This window comes from Hordeum vulgare, chromosome 5H (assembly GCF_904849725.1).
Source record: "Hordeum vulgare subsp. vulgare chromosome 5H, MorexV3_pseudomolecules_assembly, whole genome shotgun sequence".
NCBI lineage: Eukaryota > Viridiplantae > Streptophyta > Magnoliopsida > Poales > Poaceae > Hordeum > Hordeum vulgare.
The window spans coordinates 65,040,178-65,055,868 of record NC_058522.1 but is presented as its reverse complement, the minus strand read 5'-3'; the positions used below and the strand labels follow the sequence as shown (position 1 = coordinate 65,055,868).

Here is a 15,691-nt window from a genome sequence, read left to right as displayed (position 1 = left end):
GATACATACATAGTCTTTGGATGCTCTGACATAACAAACTCGATAGTAGACTAGCGGTGGTAGTTTAGTTGGTGTGCGAACATTCCACATCGCAAGTATTCTACGCGTACACCTCACCTAAGCAAGAAAGAAAAGAAAGCCTTGCTTTGGTGGCAGGTAACCTGAATTCAATCTTTGAATCACTGTCAAGTCAACCTTGGACCCCCTCTTTCTCCTGTTCCAATTCTCTGTGCTTTCACCCTCTCACATGTACTCTTTCTTATGTACTAACCTTCTTTGCAAGCCCCTTTTCAAGTTTAGCAGTTTACCTAAAGCAACAGTAGAGAACCATGCATGCAGATCAGATCAAATCCCTTGGTTCAAAAGACACTTCAGGATTTTGCTTCAGGTCCAACCAACACACAAGACACAAACATGCATGGCATGCCCGGGCAGATGGGTCATGGGTTGGGTTTGGTGAACTTACCACAAAGCAGAATATCGATGCGTCTATGTAACCAAAGGTGGCGCCTGCCCTGAAGCAAAGAAATGACAGGGTGAGTGAAACGGAAACACGGACATGTAACCAAAGAAGACGTCAATGCACCAACGGAAGTAGTGTAACAGGCCTAGGTTTGGAAGATGATCCAGATGAAGCATATGCATGCAGGCCCAGGACCAAGGATTAATAATAATTATCCTCTGCGTTCATGCATGCGACGTGTTCCAAACCTATGTGAAAGTGACCGGGTCCGCCTGCCTGCAGGAACTTGTCAAGCATGGTCTCTTGCTTCCTCACCTGCCAATTGCCAACGCTATATAGGCTCGTCTGCTTGTTTCCTAGGTCGGAACTTTCATTTCGCCTCTTGAGAGTCTCCCTTCATCACAGCCCTGCACCTTCTCTGCACATATATTACTTCGTGATATCGCGCCTGCAGTTTTCGTGTATCGAAGAGTTAAATCTTTTGGGTTGGCATACCGCTAAGAAAGATCGATCACGGTGCGAGTGAAGCATCGCTACCTTGAATCGTCGATAAAGTTCATTGCGACCGTGCGGTGCCTTTGTGCTTCCTGAAGCATAGGTAGTGCATACTGAAGATTGTTTGGCTTCAAAGATGGGAGGTTTTGCTTGCGCTCATGCAGAGAAGAGGCATCGCCTGGATAGAACTTTGTGAGTTTGGTGCTCTCCTCTCAACCCTCTGCCTCCATCTGCAAACTTCACTGTCATCTCCCTGCATATTTAGAGTTTTTTTTCTTCTTCCTACCGTCTTATGCATCAATGATATGCTTCTTCAAGTCTTGATATGCTTCTCCAAGTCTTGCTACTTCCCTTTTTTTCTTGTTATTACGGTGGTTTTATCAGCACAAACACCTTGCTGATCATATTCTCACAAGTCATGCAGCTTCAGGTGATTTTAGTTCGGGTTTCGAGCTTACCTGCAATTTTCACATATGTTGTGCAACACAGATTATGCGGTTACAAAGTAAAACAAAACAGTTTTTGTTTCCCAGAAAGTAGGCACAAGTAACTTTCAGAGTGGTAACATTTTTGCACAATGAATAAGGGTAGCGTGCATATCCAACCAAAACCCATACCTCCAAAGCTGGCGTCTAATAACCAGATTTCTTCTTGGTCATCTAGTTGAACTACTAGTAACATAGATTACATCACGGTCACCGGAATCACGTAAGGAGTTACATCACCGTTTGCTCACCTGCTCTGACCTAGCAACCCTATCAGAGCAGTTTGGCCAAGACAAAGTCACGGTGAACACTGTTTCCAGTTCTGATGAATTGTTCCGTTCTCCATGCATGCATGCCAAATTGCCAATTGCCAATTGCCAAGTAAAAGGGAGAATAGCCGGCCTCTGAGAACAGCAGCAGCAGCAGCAGCAGGACAATCAGAAGGGACACACATGAGTGACAACACCGTCAACACGGCAGGAGATTGATGGAGTCAAAGATACATGGCGAATGTTACCGTCGATATGTAGCAATTATATAGGTCAGCGATCACGACGAGAAGTGTGACGCGTGCTGGACGTAAAACCTGGACTGTCAGGAGTATGCATGGTACTAACTGTTCCTGATGACCAGAGAGTAATCGATGGAGTTGGTGAAGAACTGAAGATTGCATATGTGACTTTCAGGTCATGAAACTGGAAATAACAGGCAGAAATGTACTAGTTGATGTTCAACTTCTCCGACTAAAAAATAAATAAAAATAAAAATGTTGTTCAACATTTTTTTGACAATAATGTTGTTCAACGTCTTACCTTATATGTTTGTTGAGTCTGATGAAAACTCAAGTGCTCATGTGTGACTATGCCTGTCAATAATTCCAGGAACGGTCTTGGCAAGAAGGGCTACGTGGGAAGCTGCTACGCCAAGGACGCCAAGTACAAGCCATTCAGCTTCGGCGCCCTGTTATCTGAAGGTTTGAGCGGCAAGATGCTGTACGTGAAGCTTGTCCTCCTCATCCTCATGTGCGGCTCCATCATGGGCCTCCTCCACTCGCCGTCGATCCACCATGGCGACAACCACCGACGCAGCACACAGTGAGTGAGCAAAACATCTTGGTGACAAGTGCACATCGCATGGATTCATTCCTTAAATTCTTCTCGCCTGCCAGGTCGCCTGAGATGTCAACGGCGATGCGGACGACGTCCGGCGCCGATGAGCCGGACTCGGGCTACACGTCGGACCTGAGGGTCGACTGGTCGAGAGTCTCCATGGCGGTGCGACGCGTCGCTGGAGAAGGAGACGGTGGATTGCGAGTGGGGATCCTCAACTTCGACGGGGATGAGATGGACCAATGGAGGTCGCTGGTGCCGGCGGCCTCGTCGGTGCACCTGGACCGCGTCGCGGGGAACGTCACATGGGCGCACCTCTACCCGGAGTGGATCGACGAGGAGGAGCTGTACCACGCGCCGGCGTGCCCGGACCTGCCGGAGCCGTCGTCGGCCCCGGAGGGAGGGTACGACGTCGTCGCGGTGAAGCTCCCGTGCAGTGGCGCCGCGGGCTGGTCCAAGGACGTGCCGCGGTTGCACCTGCAGCTGGCCGCCGCGCGGCTCGCCGCGGGCCGGCCGGAGGAGCATGGCCGGCGGGCCGCGCACGTGATCGTCGTCAGCCGGTGCTTCCCGGCGCCGAACCTGTTCAGGTGCAAGGACGAGGTCATGCGCGACGGCGACGTGTGGCTGTACCGGCCGGACTTGGGCGCGCTCCGGCAGAAGCTCGCCCTCCCCGTTGGATCCTGCAGGCTCGCCATGCCGCTCAGAGCACTCGGTACGTGACCGATCCGCTCCAACACATGTCTTTGTCACAACCCACAACACGTTGGTGTTGCATGCAATGAAGAAAATTAATGTGCACAGGGGAGGCGTACGTGTCTGCGGCGCCGCGGCGAGAGGCGTACGCGACGATCCTGCACTCGGAGCAGCTGTACGCGTGCGGCGCCATGGTGGCAGCGCAGAGCATCAGGATGGCGGGGTCGGACCGGGACATGGTGGCCCTGGTGGACGAGACCATCAGCGAGCGGCACCGGAGCGCGCTGGAGGCGGCCGGATGGAAGGTGCGGGCGATCCGGCGGATCCGGAACCCGCGCGCGTCGCGGGACGCCTACAACGAGTGGAACTACAGCAAGTTCTGGCTGTGGACGCTGACGGAGTACGAGCGGGTGGTGTTCCTGGACGCCGACCTGCTGGTGCAGCGCCCCATGGAGCCGCTCTTCGCCATGCCGGAGGTGAGCGCCACGGGGAACCACGGCACGGTATTCAACTCGGGGGTCATGGTGGTGGAGCCATGCAACTGCACCTTCCGCCTGCTCGTGGACCACATCGGCGACATCGAGTCGTACAACGGCGGCGACCAGGGGTACCTCAACGAGGTCTTCTCCTGGTGGCACCGCCTGCCGTCGCGCGCTAACTACATGAAGCACTTCTGGGAGGGCGACACCGCGGAGCGCGCCGCCGCCAAGCGCCGCGTCCTCGCCGCCGACCCGCCGGCCGTCCTCGCCGTGCACTTCGTCGGGATGAAGCCCTGGTTCTGCTTCAGGGACTACGACTGCAACTGGAACGCGCCCGAGCTCAGACAGTTCGCCAGCGACGAGGCGCACGCGCGCTGGTGGTCGGCGCACGACGCCATGCCGCCGCGCCTCCAACGGTTCTGCCTCCTTGACGAGAGGCAGAAGGCGCTGCTGCGGTGGGACGTCGCCGAGGCCAGGAAGGCCAACTTCTCCGACGGGCACTGGAGGGACAGGATCGCCGATCCTCGCAAGAGCATCTGCGCCGGTGTCGGCGTGGAGGGGTGCCGGAGGAGGGAGATCGACGGTAGGCGGGTGGATGCGAACAGGGTCACCACGTCCTACGCCAAGCTCATTGACAACTTCTGATCACTTTCTTTCCCACGGCACAGGCCCCATCCCGCCCGTTGCCTGCTGATCCAACGGTGTAGATGAGATGTTCGAGTTTTTTTTTCCTTTTAGATGCGTATGTTTTTATCCTTTTGACGTGAAAGGTAGAATAGCTGTCCACTACTCCCTCCGATACAAATCGTTCCAATTCAACAGTTCCAAACAAGTACTCCCTCTATATATATATATATATATATATATATATATATATATATATATATATATATATATATATATATATATATACTAGTAAAATGGCCCGTAGGTTGCCACGAAAGAAAAAAAACATAATCTTTAATGATGATGACTATATTATGTTCACATATCATCGTTTGATTTAGAAATTTTATGCACAAATACAAGAAAATGTTTCTTCTTTTAAATTTATTCAAAAATTGAAGCAATCTTTACATTTTCAAAAAATAAGTATCATGGTTGTCAAAAATCTTGGTAACTCAAAGATTTATTCTGAATTTCAATTTTTTTTTAAAACATACAATAATAATCCGATCCATTCAACAGCTAATTCTTCAAAATTCACACAGGTATATTGTCACAAAGACTTATAAGCATTAATGTTTAACTACATACATTAGATCTTTCGTAAATAATTTTACAAATATGGGAATAATTTTAAAATCGAGAACATTTTTTACAATTCACAAACATTTATTAAAAATCATGAATTTTTTTTATATTTTGAACGGGTTTAAATATTTTCTTTTGAATTGGCGACCGATTCAAGAAAAGACGAACATAATTTTTGATGTTGGAGGATTTTATTTTAAATTTACAAACATTTTTTGAAACGCATGAAGCTTTTCTGAATAAACAAACATTTTTATAAATCAGTCATATATTTATTAAATTCATGGACATTGTTTTGGAAACATTTTTTCTAAAATAGCAAACATTTTATTGTATATGCGAGTATTTTTTACAAAACTCCGAGCAGTTTTTGAAGTCACAAACATTTTAATTTTTTAAATATATTGATTTATATTTTTAAGTTTATTAAAATTTTAAAAATTATTTAAAGTTCTAATTTATTTAAATAAAAAATTAAAACGGAGCTGAAAATAAATAAATAAACGGAACTAAAAGTAGGCGCCTGTGCATGGGCCGGCCCATACGGTGTGCTGGATATTCCTCCAGCGTGCAGAGTGTAATATAGGAGGTTTTTACATGGGCCGGACCAGTCTAAGATTTTTCGATTTGTGAAACGTTTCTATTACTTACCGGTGACATGGTGGGTAATTAATGCAAAACTTAGGAGTAATTTATAAGACGGACGACCAGAAACCGAATTTGCTTTATTATTAGGGATATATATATATATATATAAGGCCTAATGCATTTTTCGAGGCTAACTTTGACCATACGTTAGACCAAATAATATATGACATGCAAGTTACACAAAGTATACCGTCAAATTCGTACGTGAAAGGAGCTTTTAGTGATATAATTTTTATATTATACATCTCATATAATATTAATCTTATCAATAGGCAAACACAGTCTTAGAAAATGCATTAGGTCCTATATATATGGATGGAGGAAGTATTCCTTATAGCATCTCTAATAGATAGTGCAAAACGATGATGGTTCAAATTTAAAGCACAACAAAATGCTTTTACATCTTCGAAAAATGTTCAATTGCAACAGATGGTCCCAAATAAAGATGTAAAAAAAACTTCAACAGATGATCCAAGATGAAGATTTAAACGACCAACTACTACTTTATCTCAACATCTATACCTACTAATAAAGCAGATAGTGTTTTTCTCATCCGTCATAATATTTACCCCCAAAATTATGAATAATTACCCACCATGCCACCGGTAAGTGAGGTAAAACGGTTCGTTTCTGTACACAAGTCGTGATGATGATCTATCGAACCTTAGAAGCGATATTCTGAAGTAAGCCCATGGTGCCGCAATGGCTAGAGCCTGAACCTTCTATCACATAGACGCGGGTTCGAGCCCAAGTTCCCCCTTTTTTGCCTTTTCTCATTTTGATCTTTTTCCTTTCCTATCCTTATATTACCTATATTAATAAAAGCCGTACACTTCTGTCCGTACGTCGTAAAAAAATTTAGCAACCCATGCATCATAATTAAGTATTGTTGATGATATGGGTCTTACACGCATCTGCACCACCATGCCGATAAAACATATGATGTTTTCCGTGCTCGTTCGGCTAAATATTTATCCCACATCGTTTATTTACGCCTAATCTCACCGATTTATATGTGTACCCACTCATGATTCAACAAGAGACAACAGAGATCTCACCAAAAACACGATGACAATGGCAGTGAGTTATTTACATCTGTGCAAAAGAAACACCTGGCCACACGCACAAGACATCTGCACAGGATGAGGGCAAGGAAAAGAACCATAAAGCATTGCCAGAGGCCTGACAACCCACTCGATTTCGGGATCAGTATGAGTCCTGGTGATGACGCGAGGGTGGACGGAACGAGCGAGAGGAGAGTGGTAGTTTCTGTCGATCAGATTTTAGACTAATCGATCAAACAAGGCTTTCAACTGAGTGGGCTTCGCTCACGTTGTATTTTAAATTTTTATGGCTGTCACTCGACACAGCGGCCAACTTTAGTAATCTTTTTCCTATCAAAAAAGCTTTGATTATGTGTTATGTATGGTATAATGTGTTTGCCCATTAATTGAAATTGATTGTGAAGTGCATGATAGCATATTAAAGTATTAAGTCTAAATTTCATTGTACATGCACTTCATCAATTTTCTAAATATATATAGGTAGAGGATGTAAGTGCTCCTTATCACCGGCCATTTCGATATAATGCATTCTTAGAGCATCTCCAACAGTCGCGCTTTGCGCCGCGCTTAAAAAATGTGTTTGCCGCGCGCGCTTTGGCTGGTTTAGCGCGGGGTTAGGCGCATGCTCCAGCAGCCGCGCTATAATGCAGCGCGCGCGCCGCTCCAGCAGTGCCCAAAAATGCAGCGCGCGCAAACCATGTTTTAAATAGATTGCATTCAAATAAAAAGCATACAAAGTTATTTTACATAGATTGCAACTTGATAGGTAGTTCGAAAACATAGATAGATAACTCGGTGCTAGATAGTTCGAAAACATAAAAACTAAAATCTCAGTCGCTCCAATCATCTGCACCATCATCATCGTCGTTGGTGTCGTTAGAGGTTGACAGCCAGATGTCGAACCAACGCTCGTCTTCTTCAGTGAAGAAGGAGCTCCCGCGTGCATTGACGATGTCGGCCTGCGCACTCGCCAATGCCTTCCGCCGACTCCTGTCCAACCGCTCCTCGCGGCGCCGGCGCGTGTCCTCCTCGCGGCGCCTTGCCCAATATTCCTGCTCGTAGGCGACGTCCTCCGGGTGGCGCCGGTGCCACTCCGCCATGACCCGCTCGTCCTCCTGGGCGACGAGGAGGCGGCGCTGCCGCGCAGTGTGCTCCGCACGGTCTTGTGCGAAGTTTACACGAGGCGGCGGGGCGACGTCTAACGCCTGCTGGAGCATGTAGACGTCCAGGAAGTTCATTTAGCGGCGCGGCCTGCCTAGGCGCCACGCCGCCGCGTCGAACGCGCGCGCGGCCTCGTGCGCCGTGTCGTACATGACGAGGCTAAGCCGGAGATCGCCGGAGCGTATCTCGGCGTAGAACCCGCCGTTGGGGCGCTCGCGGACGCCGCGGTAGCCGGACGCAGAACGGCGGCGCGGCGGCATGGTGGTGCGTCGGGGGCGGGGCGCTGGAGCGGTGGCGGCGCGCTGGAGCGGCGGTGGCGCGAGAGGCAGAGGGAGAGAGAGACTGGAGCGGTGACGGCGCGAGGGAGCGGCAGCGCTTCGCGCGCGGTAAAAATGGCGCGCGAGCTGCTGCCTTTTCGCGCGCGCGCAACCGGTTACCACGCGCGCTATTTTCCCGCCGCCGCTGAAGCGCGCCATTCCGTCCCGCGCGCGTTAAAATGACGGTTTACCGCGCGCGCCCCTTTTCGCGGGGCTGTTGGAGATGCTCTTAAGGAGTATAACATAAGTGTGGGGTATAATACATAGAGGATGTAAGTGCTTCTTACCACCAGCCATTTTGATATAATGCATTCTTAAGGAGTATAACATAAGTGTGCGGTATAACACATACGCTCTACATTACAGGGGTTTTTTGTGAGATCTCCTCATTGCGGTTTGTTGAGCCTATGTCATTGTTATTTTTGTTTGTAAGTTTATTACATTTCCTCGTCCGGTTAGATTATGGGATACATTAAATTCTTCAAGCAAAAGATTAAAAGAAAATTACCTTGTAATATTCCTACTCAATTATCTTGACATGCATCTAACACAGTTAAGAAAGATTAAATCAATATACGTATTTCTTCTACATGTAGGCATGCTCTCCCTGCCTCCACGACGCTGCCATGCTACGCTGATGGATGTTTTGATGGACACAATCATTTTTACTATACATTGCGAGGGTCGTCTTTCTTGCTATAGATTGGAAGCCAACCACGATCCGACGACCCATGGTGTGTAGATGATACACCGGCAAGGCGTTTCAAGGGATGAGGAGGAGCTTGCGATTTTAAGGGACGAGGAGGAGCTTGCGATTTCCGGTCTGCCCGATCTGCTGACGCATGTGGAGGACCAGGAGCCTTTGTGATTTCTATGAAGCAAAGCATGGGCGTCCCCAGTGCAACGCACATATTCTTTTGCTATTGGATATAAAAAATAATGCATAATGGCACATGAAGCACGTTGTGCTTTTTTTGGCCCGATGCAACGCACGGGCATTTGTACTAGTAGTTAAAACATGAATTTCAACATAGTTTCATACGCAAATTCATCTACTACTTATTCAAAATATTAGATGAAATACTCCTCATCGTCGGAGCTGCAAAACTGCTCCCATAACTCGTCCTTGGTCGGGTCATTGCACCCCTCGCCCTCCTCCTCGGAGTCACCCCAGTCCTCATCCCACGACTCGATAGGGATCACAGTCGAGAGGCCGGCCTCGTCCTCCTTCTTCACCACCTTCTTTTTCGCCTCGACATCGCGCTTCCAGTAGTGCTCCATCTCGGCCTGGACGTACTGCGGATGCTCTCGCGAAACCGAGCCATAGTCGCCTCGTCGCTCTTGCCGGGAGCGACAACAACTGCCGGTCTCTTCTTTGCCTTCTTCGTTGGTATCTCCTTCACCCGGATGCCCTGCGGCACGAGCCACTCCGCCACCGCCTGGGACTCGACCTCCGGGAAGTTGCGGTCCGTCTTCGGTCGTCTAGCACGCCACACTGCCACGTAGTAGGCACGCGCGGCCTTATCAGCGATGGGATACTTGTCGAGCCACCAACACCGCCCGGCATCGGAGAACTCCACTCCAAAGTTCCTGGAGGGCTTCGCTCTCACGCGACGAAACCGGACTTGCCCTCCGACGTCTTCGTCGGCGCCATCGGGGAGCGGGCGGCAGACGAGCGCGAGTCGGGGCGGCGGCCGAGCGGGGAGCTGGGCAGCGGCGGCTGGAGCGGGGCGGCAGCGTGCGGCGCGGTGCGGAGGCGGATGGAGTGGGGCGGCAGAATGACCGGAGGCGGAGGCGGACGAAGCGGGGCCGGGCGGAGGATGGACCAGAGGCGAAGGCAGACGGAGAGGAGGCGGACGGGGTCGGGGCGGGGCGGAGGCGTCCGGAGCGAAGGCGGACGCGATGGGGTGGCGAGGCGGCAGGCGGCAGCCCACACGGGGTGGAATCGGTAGCGGGTGTCTGGATCTACGACGGGGCGGTGTCGGAGAGATGTGCCGGGGCGGCGGCCGAGCGGGGAGCTACGTCGGGGCGGCGGCGGGCGATGGACGGGCAGGCGATCACGAGGCGGAAGGGGAATGAAGTGGCGGTTGGGCGTTTGGCAGGCGACCGCGGTTTTACATCAGTTGCATCTCGTGATGTAAATTTGCATCACAAAGTTTTTAATTTTACATCAACGGAGGCCGCTGTCCAATTTTTTTTTACATATGAACCGTTTGTTGGAGCAGTGTTTTTTGTCTCAAAAGAATCATTTTTTTTTACATATGGACCATCTGGTTAGCTGGTGGAATAGGGTCATCCACATGAGTCGCTGAACTAGAATGACGAGCCAGACTTGGTGTATGAGCAGGAGGATCAACTGAAGTGCCTGTAAACTCTACTGGTTTGTCCTTTAAAGCCGGTTCATCTGATTTAGGCGTCTCAACAATGGTCACCGGATTGGTCGCATCATCTCGTATGTTTTCTTCACGAGGGTCAACTTCGGTGGCTGCCTTTTCAGTTTTGAGGTTCAAAATGTATTGGTGTTCAGCACGAGAACATGACCCGACAGCGCGGCTAGACAAAGTAGATTTGGCCCTACAAAGATCAGAAATCAAATATTATGCTAAAGAAGGTAACCATAGGCAATCGGGTCATGATCGCGGTTGATATTAAAGGCGGGAAGTTGAATTTGCTGATGAGGCGCTTCAAGATGGAGGAGATTCTTGATAAAGTGAGTTTGAAGGGCTAAGATGTTGTTTGAAGAGACCAGTCTTAGAAAAAGAATCAGTAAGATTATGTGTCACCTCAACACGTGGCTTACGAGCCGACGGTGCATGAGACAAGCCTGGGTCTAACTCGTCCACGTCACTTCAGGTCTTGCGCTTTGACTAACCAGCGAAGTGTGTTTTCTTCAAAAAAATATTTTGAGCTCAGTGAGCGTCTTGATTTCATATTTTAACCTTCCGGACGGCTTGCCTCATCTTTCTTGCAATAACCATTTCTGAGGAACTGGAAGAAATTCGAATTACCTTAGCATCGTCGGCTTGGAAGGACTCAGAGTCGCCCTGAGAGGAAGGCGTGTTAGCAAATTCAGTAAACAAACTGCCAAGTGAGTCAAGTTCTACCTCAAATTGTTCTCCTGGAGATGAGCCACGAGCCGGGTCATCATGAGTCGGATCATTTCCTTGGCATGATGAAGAAACAGGGATCTGAGGTGTGACTCTCAAAAGCTAGAATCCTCGTGCGAACAAAAATGCCTGATGAGGATAGCAAGTTAAAATGAAATCGACAAAGGAAGAGAATATACATCATGGAAAAAATATGAGCAGCGGAGGCGGAGGGTTTAGCAGATAAAATGGACCCATACGAGTAACGCTGCATTTCTCCTTTGAGCCGGAGAAAAACCTTTTGGTTTCCTTGTTGATGGCATCATTAGTGAAGTCGTGGATGGAGAAGCGTCGGGTGTGAGATGAGTCACCTGAGTAGTCGCACATTAAACCATTCCTCACACTGATAGGCTGGATGCGCCACCTTAGCCAGCAACGGATCAAGTTGATCCCAGTTAAGCCATGAGCAACCAAGGCTCTCGCTTTTGTGCGAATAGGAGCCATCATATCCCTCTCCTCATCCGTTGGCCAACCCGAGAATTCTACGTTGTTGCTGATCCTCTCCAATCTATAACCCAACAACAGATTTTCTCCCGCGGGGGCAATATTTTTACAATAAAATCAGGTCTTGTTCCATCCTTTCGGATGACTCACGAGTTTAGATTAAGGAAAGAGATTATTTTCCTTTTCTGAATGGAGATTCCGTAAAGCTCACAAGGAGGGCCATTCTTGACTTCAGTTTAACGATTGGCGTAGAAAAATTCCCTAAACAGGGTCACTCATGGCTCAATCTGGAGATATACTTCACATAAAACTTGAAATTGGCAAACGTTGGTCATAGAATTGGGACCGATATCCCGAGGCTTAAGATTGAAGAAGTGGAGAAGGTCCCTGAAGAACTTTGAGCCGGGCGGTCGAAAACTTCTACATTAGTTGTCAGTAAAAATAACAACTTCTTCTTGTCGAGGTTGCAGATAAGTCTCTTCTTTGGGAGCTCACGAGTTTACATCCTTTCGAGCCAACAAGAATCCTTGATTCATAAGATTTTCTAAAGTGAGTTTGGACTCTTGGGACCGGGCCCAGCTACAAGCTTTGAAGTTCTTAGGGGCCATTAGGCAATATGAAATAGCTACAAGGATGATAAAAAGAAATTAAGCTGATGCATAAAACATGTCGTTGATTACGGTTGTTATTCAAGAGGTGTTTCAACCGGCAACTACTACAGAACGGTGTTTTAAGCCGGCAATTTTTACGGCAAGGTGTTTAAGCCGACAATAGTAAGTAAGGGATTTCAAGGCAAACTACACCTCTCTGGAAGACTCAGTAGGAATTCTCCGCAAACAAGTTGCTACAAGCGACATCTCCTATGATGGATCTAAATAATATGGGAAAAATAAAGGAATAAGTGTTCTACGCCGGAGGAACAACCGAAGCTCAAGGCATTTGCACAGGTTCTCCTAAAAAGTGCTCTGTGTACAAAAAATACAAAGAGGAGACCACGACAAACCTATGGATGCATGCGGGGTGAAAAACTTGTGGATCTACAAGGTGAACTCGATGAACATGGTATGAACATCGACAAAATCTACGGAGGGATCTGCAAAACCTAGTGAAGAGGAATGCGTACCTGATTCGTTGGAGGTAGAAGGTGATGGCCGCGTGCGCCTATCCTATCCCACATGCATTCATTGGCTCCCCTCCCCTATCCTCCTTGTTCTCGGGAACCCACTTATGCATGCATGCACTCCATACTCTTACTTCATGCATGTCTCCCCGTAGTGATGGCCTATGAGGCAAAACGAAGAGTAAATTATACAGAAATACTACAATTAGGGCTTTACATGCAGATTGATATCAATATTGGTAATTTTACATGTCAGTATCAAGTCGGGGGGCAAATCATTACAAAAAGATCTAAACCGCGTACAAATACGTATTGATGGTGTATCTGACTGATGGGCCCTGCCTGTCAGGTGCCGACCTGGTAAATTTTTTGTAGAAACCCCCCTTGCAATATACTTAACCACCGGGTTGCAAGCGGGACGGGAAGCGGCTGCTCGCCAAACTGTAAAGCGGGATAGTGTTGCGTCTGCGGGCGCTTGCGGCTGGCCGCCACACACCACCAGAATCAGCGCGGGCAGTGCGGTATCCCGCATCAGCCCGCATAAGACAAATAGACACGGAAAAACATTATGCAGTTCGGCCAATGCTTGTCTAATTTAACGAATCAAGCGGTCTGTCTCTAATATCAGCACATCAACGTGAAGGTACAGAAAGACAAGATAGTAGCTGCAGCGACTTCTCCAGATGAGTCATGCCCATGTTCTTTCCCTCCTTGCAAACCAAGGCACGCTAAGCTAGCTCAGCCAAGCGCTCCGCCGGCTTTCCTGCCATGTTCGGGCGCTCAGCTAGGTCAGCCCTAAGCCACGCACGGTCTCTTTCCCTCGCACGCAGCGTCCGTCCATCAAGCGTCGGTCGTCGGCAGCACGCAACGATGACGTGCGCCGACAGCCGGAGCCCCCTGCCCCTGGCCGCACGCTCCCGCCATGGCAGCCGCCGCCATCCTCCTCGAGAAGTGACACCCCGACGAAGACTCCTTTGTCAGCTCGCTCTTCCTCATCCATACGCAGGAGCTTCTCGGCACGGCCATGCGGAGGCTCCAACACGAGCTCCCGGAACTCCTCACCTTCTCTCAACATGGCGTTGTGGGAACTTTCTTCGTCAGGAGATATTGGTTTTTTTCTTCAAAGAATGGGCCTGAAAAGCGTTACACGGGATATGCGGGACGCCCGGCGGACAGAGCGGCGTGACCGCTTCAGCGTGCTGGAGACGACGCGGACAGCCCAACGACTTTTTGCGAGGCGGCGGGGCGGCTTAGCGGGATGTCCCGCGCCGCTTGCATCCCTACTTAGGGCATGTACAAGGGCATCTAGTCAGCCGTCTGTAATACATGCCATGTATGAAAAATAAGTGACGTGGAAGAGGGAGAAAGAGGGAAACACTGGAGCCTGTCTGTAGAATTACCGACGGTCTACTCCCAGGTAAATCGCTGCTTATAGACGTCTGTTTTTCATTGTATGAGTCCATCGTGTGCATGGGCTGATGGATTGCATATTTGTGGGTCCAATATTTACTAACGGTTGAAGCGTTTACATCTAATGTCCCGTTGTACGTTTTTTCTTTCACGGTGTCTATAGATGATGTGTATGTATACTATAGATAGGAGGCGTCGGTACTGTTGTACATGCCCTTAACCATATACTCCCTTCGTCCGAGAAAACTTGTCACCGACGATAATTTTTTCAAAAAAACCTTCGCTTTAATCCGACAAACGATCCAGTCCGCATCGCGTCCTCCATCATCTCTTGATTTTGCGACGACGACGGTGGCATCCTCTCCCCCGGTCGCCTCGCCGCGCTCCGGCTGCCTTCTCCCCCTCATCTCGCCGCTTTTCTTCGTCCGTGTTGCCTGATACCGACGAGGGGGGAGGGGAGGGGAGATCAAGAGGAAAGCGATCCCCTTCTCTGCAAAGCGCTCGATTTGCCGGCTCAAGGCTACGTGTTGTAGCGCCGAGGCCGGGGCCCAAGGCGAGGGTGCTGGTCGCCCGCCGGGGGAATCTACGGCCTGGTCTTTGCGCTCGTGGCCAGGCATAAGGGCTTCCAGCTGCTGGTGGCCCCTCCCAGTGGGCGTGCGGCGCCAGGAGGCGGGTGAGGTACGAGCAAATTTGATGTAGTCTGAATTTAGAGTTGTGTGTAGTGCCAAACTGGATGATGTACTGCTCTGAATTCAGAGTTGTATGTTCATGGCCTGATTTTTCAATCTATTTTCAAAACATTAGTTTCAGTGTGAATTAATTTAGACTCAATGCTCACTGTAATTTGTGTGTGTATATTCTGATAATCTTGTGTCTGGCCGCAGGGGAGGAAATGAGGCAGAGCAACTCTGAGAGAAATGAGGTAGAGGTGAAGAAAACCTACTGGAGCCGAAGCATATGTGCAAAGAGGTGACATGGGGGTGATTGGTGACACGAGTTCTGCTTAAGCTATTATTTTCCTTGTTTATCATCTGCAGAACAGAGTACTTATGATATAAAGACTTGTGTTTCAAATTGTTTTAGTTTATAAATGACTTTGGCCTTTAGAAATACTCCACACTTGCCTTTTCTCATATACAAATAAGTTTACACCTTTTTTTTAAACTCGTCTCAGATATCAAGGTGAGGATTTTTACAAGGTCTGATAAGGATGCAGCCGTCGAATATTGCTTTTGGCTCCCGAGCTCACCGGAGGCCTTTAAATTCAAACTTCAAATTCAATGAAATTTGTATTTTAATATTTTAAAAAATTCTGGAAAAAAATGCATAGATAGATGAAGGTATAATACACAAGTGTGTAAAATTTCAGAACAAAATACGTTGAAACGAGGGTTGTGCAAAAA

The 15,691-nt window shown here is 48.5% G+C and overlaps 1 protein-coding gene and 1 long non-coding RNA gene across 2 annotated transcripts; both read left to right on the top strand.

Moving 5' to 3' along the window:
- The first annotated feature begins 635 nt into the window (after nt 1-635).
- LOC123396134 (UDP-glucuronate:xylan alpha-glucuronosyltransferase 1-like) lies at nt 636-4,545 on the top strand. The gene is made up of 4 exons (XM_045091186.1): nt 636-1,150; nt 2,325-2,537; nt 2,612-3,264; nt 3,354-4,545. The coding sequence occupies exons 1-4, from the start codon at nt 1,095-1,097 to the stop codon at nt 4,367-4,369; spliced, it is 1,938 nt and encodes a 645-aa protein (XP_044947121.1). The 5' UTR covers nt 636-1,094; the 3' UTR covers nt 4,370-4,545.
- Nucleotides 4,546-14,516: 9,971 nt separating this feature from the next.
- On the top strand, nt 14,517-15,394 carry LOC123397984. Its single transcript, XR_006610055.1, has 2 exons — nt 14,517-14,966; nt 15,173-15,394. It is a non-coding gene; the product is annotated as an uncharacterized LOC123397984 (long non-coding RNA).
- Nucleotides 15,395-15,691: the final 297 nt, after the last annotated feature.